Source organism: Habropoda laboriosa, unplaced genomic scaffold (genome assembly GCF_001263275.1).
Source record: "Habropoda laboriosa isolate 0110345459 unplaced genomic scaffold, ASM126327v1 scaffold409, whole genome shotgun sequence".
Classification (NCBI taxonomy): Eukaryota; Metazoa; Arthropoda; class Insecta; order Hymenoptera; family Apidae; genus Habropoda; species Habropoda laboriosa.
The window spans coordinates 88,618-95,087 of NW_017100630.1; the positions used below are offsets into that span (position 1 = coordinate 88,618).

Below are 6,470 nucleotides of genomic sequence, written 5' to 3' on the forward strand. Positions count from 1 at the left end.
ATTTTTATTACAGTTAACAACACAATGGACACTTTATAGATTCTGTAGAAGAAAATTAAATCGCATAATTTTTTAAGAAGAAATTTATTTTATATATTGATCTATTTTAAATCAATTTTAAATATATAGATTTCATCCATATTTTTAGTTAAATTCTTGTTAGTAATGAAGGTCACATTTGTATTTTGTAGATGAAAACGAAAATTGTCCTAAAATTATCAAACGGAGCCAATGGACTATTACGGGAGCAAAAAGTGTGAATTACTTGATTGTCCCTCTTCCTTATGTCGTAATTCATCATACAGTTACTGCAACCTGTGCTACTAGGACAACATGTATTTCTATAGCCGAAAGTATTCGATCTTATCATATGGATACCAACGGATGGCATGATATCGGATACTCTTAAGTATCTTTTAAACCTTATTACGTTAAATATACCGTCGATTAATACATTTTTGTAGAAACATTAATTTAATGTGGTATTTTGATAATCTTTAGAATATCGAAAGGTAGATATCATTAAGAATAGCTATTTCAAATTTTTTACCTTTTTACGTATATTTAAATAAAAGGCATATAAAGAGTGTTTCAACAGAACTAGAACATATTTCCTTTATTTCTGATGATACACGAAAATGTGTAGGATTTAATTAAATTTATTAAAAATAATTTCATTAAATTAAACTAAAATTAAATGTATGAAAAGAAAGTAATGACAGGTAGTAGTGTTCAATGCATAACAATTTCTTATGCATTTTTACATCGCAAAATTATCGGCACACATAATATATTGTACGAAAACATTTAACATTTGCTCTGTGACTTGTATGAGGTAAGCTGCCGGCTATGTATAGTTAGTTTCGAGCATCATTGTACCCCCCGTGTCTTGACGTACCCTACATTCGTTGGTGTAGGGAGGTTTGCTTGACCACGGGGATATTTTAAAATGTTAATAACTAATAAACGTAGCCTCAAATGCAATTCTGCTATTCTTGATTTGCGTCTTATTTTAACTTGTAGAATCACTCGTTAAGTTTTCTTGCTGAAAGAAAATACCGAACTGCAACTATTGCCGAAGACCCTTGGATTTTATGTTCTGCGTGTGCGCACTTACATTTTATATCCTCTTGAATTTTTCGAAGTTCTGTCTGTTATTTCCGAAATATGCCTTCCATATTAAGGAAAGTGTAAGAAAGAAAAATTAATTTTATTTTCAAATCGTAAACCAAGATCCAAACTCTCTTAAACATATCAAAACTTATCTGCAGTGTTTTACTTGTAAACACATTTAAGTGTACCTACTTTTGTCTTTCATTACTTTGTTCTTTATTTTCTGATTTTGTTACTGTATTTAGAAATTTTTCATTCAATTATATCAAAATATCAAAAATTATAATCATGTGAATCGACTAATCTCTCTTTTGTGTTTCTTATTTAATATTTTTATTTAATAGATTTTTAATTGGAGGAGATGGAAATGTATATGAAGGTTGTGGCTGGGAACGAGAAGGAGCCCCTGCATACGGATATAATAAAAAATCTGTGGGAATTGCTTTTATCGGAAATTTTCAAGGTATTTCGTATCACACTTAAATGACATCCGTCTAATTTCCTTCACGTTTTATCACACATCTTTTTTGCTTAACAATTGTATTTCTAATTCAAATTAATTTATTTTAAATTTAACGATTTTTCATGCAGAACAAGCTGCTAGTGATAAAATGCTGGATGCTGCACATAAATTAATTCTCTGTGGCAAATCGCAAGGAATACTTAGAGAAAATGTTCGTGTAATTGGTGCTAAACAAGTGGGAAACACTGCAAGTCCTGGATTCGAGCTTTATAGTCAGATTCAAGATTGGCCTGAATGGGTTTCTCAACCATAGACATACTATAATCTGTATGATTTTATATATTACTTATTAGTATGTGCATTATACAGTCTGGTAAACGTCAATTTAGACAATACACTTAAGTTGTATACATTTAATTGTATTTGTCTTGAGTACTTAATATATTGTTGAGAAAAGTAAAATATCTTTTCTTCTTTTTGAGGAATGTTTCATTAACTAATAGAGTGTTCACATATGAAAATTCATCATTATCTGAAAAGAGAGAGCCCTCAAGTGTAAATCTCCGATTTTTGTGAAACTTTAATACCGAAAAGAATCGTTCCACACTCGTTTGCGTTGATGAAACTGATAGAACTACCTGCGCCAATTTCTATAAATCTTTTATAAATCTATTTCTTGTCACTTTATTCTTCGTTGTATTCTAATAAGCTGAAATATATGAAGAATTTTTTTAGCGGAGATATTCGTCGATTTTACTTCTTTCAATGTTGATTCTGTGACGCACTTCTTAGTGATTTATGCATCTTTCTGCATCCTTCAATAATCCTTCAAACTTGTATTTCTTTGAGATGCAGGACACCTATTCACTTATAGTATTATTATTTGCACTGGATACATGATCTTGGTATATTTCGCATTCTGCTGTATGTATTTAGAAACTAATTTCTAGCTACATAAATCATTCGTTCTATTAATATGATATTATATCGGAGATCGATAATGAAACTACTTCATTTGAAGTAGCTTCGTTTCTTTGTTTCCCATATTGTTTACCACAATAAGTTTACTACTTGTGGGCGGCTTCAATAATAGAATCAGTTTGTTTTGTTGCAGTATAAGCAGGTCTTAAAATACAAATCAATACAGAAATTTTGTCTCACGTTTTTTCTAATAATTTTAAATCTCCGTCGTCGGCTCTGTTCGAAAATTTATTCTTCGTTGACTTTCCACTATTTCTGAGATCTTTTCTTTTCTTAATCATAAATGATTAGTTGAGTGGAACATATCCGATTATCATAATTGTAAAATCTGTTTCCTTTACAAATTCGGAAATAACTAACATTTGTACATATTTTCAACATGTGTGTTTTCTGGATCTATTCAAGTTTAGAGCAATTTTAATTCTGCCCTTGTATCTGTACTGCCTTCGTAATTATTACAGTCGTCTTCTTCACTTAAAACCATTACTGTCTTCAGCACATACAATATGTAGCTGTGTCGATCCATGATTGTTTCACCAAATCCGCACTAGTTTGTAATTGTACCTATTAAACATTCAGCAGTCTGACTTTCAAATAATTACGATAACACCTAATGTTCGAGTGCGTTGTTCATCACTCTTTGAAAACTGAATATTAATACCAAGAAAGGAACGTCGCAGTTTTCACCTTCAACGATATTATTTTTCCTTGTGCAGGACGCACTTTGTGCGTATTAATTATTATTTTTTGAGGAATTACATCGTCATTCATCAAGGAAATACACTGCTGCGAATACGACATGAATAACTACTCTTACTATGAATTATAATACTTAATACACGCAGATACTAATGAAATCGAATTTTGGTATTTGTATTCCTGATTGTTCAATACAGTTATGTAAATCGGGAGTCTAATCAGTTTGCGACCGTTTACTATCATCGGAAGAACTATTTTCACCATCACTTGAATCAGTACTTACTGGTCATTGTAGATTTCTCAATCGTTTCATTACTGTATCACTTTCACTATTTGACTCTTCACCATTGTTATTCAATAATGAATCGATATCACTATCTACATCTGACAAAAGATCTACATTTTTCATGATATTTAGTGTTGAAGGATGGAAACTAGCTGATTCACGTTATTGATAAAAAGACAATGAAATGCTATTTCGAATTAAATAAACTAATTGTAAGATATGGAAGGTCTCTATACAATTTCAAAGGTTTCTATGTATAGCGTTCTAGACAATATTGAAATGCTAAGAATCTGATCTTTATTTGTAATTAACAATTTCACGCTTTCAGTGGCAATTTCAAGATCATTTTAAAAGTGAAGATTATTTGAAAATAATCTGTTAAAATCGTCTTTTTCTGCGTATAATTGTTATATACTTGTACCATTTTCTGTACCATTTCCAAGTATTTCGTTTATTTTCCTTTGACTTTCTGAAATGGATTTCAACATTTAAATATTCACAGTAAAAAAACACGCAATACAAGATATAGTTTATAAAAAATCATATTGATGACGTCTCTTTGTGAATATATTTATACTGACAAAAAGACCGTAGATATATTTACCCTCTTCCTTTAAAAAAACAAGCAAGTCCTGCTTGAAGAGAACTGGAATGTAACCAGCCTACCTTGAAAACTGGCACGTATTCGCTTAAATATATCGACCCTATCTTTGTTTAAAATTAATTGAAAAAAATATCACATCAAACAACATTTGACAATTATCCTTTGATATATACAGTTCACGTTTTCTTGTATACTATTTGCTTTAAATTTTATTTATATATGCATATTTATAAATAGTTGTATTCATATTTATTTGTTTGTATATGTTATCAATGAAAATTGTGTAATACAATTGCTATGATTAAATAGTCAGAATGTAATCAGCTAGCTGTAATCATATTTTGTATTCAGAAGTGTCCCCTTTGTTTAATGAAATGGTTAATTATATAAAAATCCGCAGCTACTTTAATTATAGTAAAAAACTTAAAGAAATGTAATACTAAAGAATTACTGTATAACTTATTCTTGACTAACGACAATAAGCATCTCTTTAACGCAGTGAGGTATTGTTAAGTTGAGAAACTTTTATTTAAAAGAAAAAGAAAATGTTTAAATTATTTAGGCTACTTTTACTATAACTTATCGAAAAAGATATTCAAAATTTTTAAATTGCGTTCGTTTATCATTTATTTTTTATTATCCTCATCCTCGTGTGGTTTCAAAACTTCTACATGATTTTTTGTGCTTGAAGACATATATAAACCCGGTCCTGACCGATGTGATCTCAGTTCTCAGAATGCCGCGACCGGTGCACTTGGTGAGTAAATAATCTATCATGTTTACTGCAATTATTTACACATTCGAGTTTACTTGCAAAATTCTCTCTCCCTCACACACACACACACACAATGTATATAAAAATTGATATAATAAAATACACGTAGGTTATTCTTCTTTTAATGGTGGTCCTGGTGGCCTGCTTGGAGGATCCTTCAGAACCTGCACGTGTAGAAGCTGAAGCGCCTAACAATGTGAACGACTTAGACGCCGATGCATCTTCTTGGGGGTAAATTAAAATAATTTATTGAATAATTAGAAAGATTTTCGACAGCGAGAGTGAATCAGTAATAATATTTAGTAAAAATAATAGTGATTAGAACAGACTGTCAAGTAATTCATGCTTTTTGACTGTAGTCACTAACAACGAAGCGATCACTGTATGCTATCGTACACACGCGAAACATAGGGCTTATACTTAGAAGTATTAAGCATACAATGGAAATTTTACTATAATAATAGTTTTAATTATATAAACTAGAGCTTTTACTAGCCGAATATCCGAGTAACTCGAAATGCTCGTTATAATCCGAATTTGGTGTCGAAATCCGAGTTGGAGTGTTCAAGTATCTGGACTTGTATCCGAGTATTCGTGTATCCGAATTTAATTACCCAAATATGAAGCTTCTCTTATCTGAGTTTAGATTAAAGAAAGCAAGTTTAAGTAAAGGATTAAGATTAAAGAATGCGAAAATTAATACGTACAGGAGACTGTTCCCACTGATAGTTAGTATATACCGATAGACTCATCAAGAGGGTAATACGGATGTATCCGGATATTCGAATCCAAATCACGCGAGTATTTTTTTTCCCCCCGACTGAGGGTAATGTAGAGTTACCTGGAGTAAATCCTCGATATACATACCTGGATACTCGGGTATAAATTGAGCAGCTATCCGAATACTCGGATTCGTATATCCATAAATCTGAATAGCAGTAAGAACTCTAATACAAACTTATTTATATGACAACAATATTATTTGCCTTTATTTAAAGTAGAGAATCTAGTATATAAACTTGTAGAAGCGTTGCTAGCGCAATTGTATACGTTACCTTACAGCCAGGGTCGCCTTTATACTTTTGGAAACCCTAGGCGTAAGATAATTACGAGAAAGAATAAGTCTGTTTTAGTTAATCATATTCATATACATTTTTTTTTTAATTTATTGAAAATAAGTATTTTATTTTGCAACTATAACTAGGCTGTTTTTTATATTGTTGTTTGTGATGAGTAAAGTTTTAAAATGTGGCCCCAGCTTACGCTTAATGCGCTTTATGGTAGAGGGCGGCCCTGCTTTCAGTCGTACCATACGATTGTTTTTCGAAGATGTCCGTAGTGAAAGTGTTGTTTCCTTAACTCATAAGTAATGTTATTATGATGTTTCTTCTGTATAGAAAAAACAATACTCACAGTTGTTTCTAGTTAATAATAATTCTCTACTCAATAACAATTTCTCAAATTGATCTCCAAGAAAGGTTTAGGTTAGGTTAGATTAGGTTATGTTTAACATTTTTTTATAAAAAATTATTCAAACTTTTATTTTTAT

General features: G+C 30.9%; 1 protein-coding gene across 1 annotated transcript in view; it reads left to right on the top strand.

The window, feature by feature from the left end:
* The window catches only part of LOC108576787 (peptidoglycan-recognition protein SA-like), a 2,670-nt gene extending 781 nt beyond the window's left edge, over window positions 1-1,889 (top strand). Inside the window, exons 2-4 of the mRNA XM_017939848.1 lie at window positions 192-405; window positions 1,458-1,576; window positions 1,705-1,889. Of these exons, the coding sequence (XP_017795337.1) occupies window positions 192-405; window positions 1,458-1,576; window positions 1,705-1,889 (518 nt within the window). The remainder of the gene's footprint in view (window positions 1-191; window positions 406-1,457; window positions 1,577-1,704) is intronic.
* The last annotated feature ends 4,581 nt before the right edge of the window (window positions 1,890-6,470 follow it).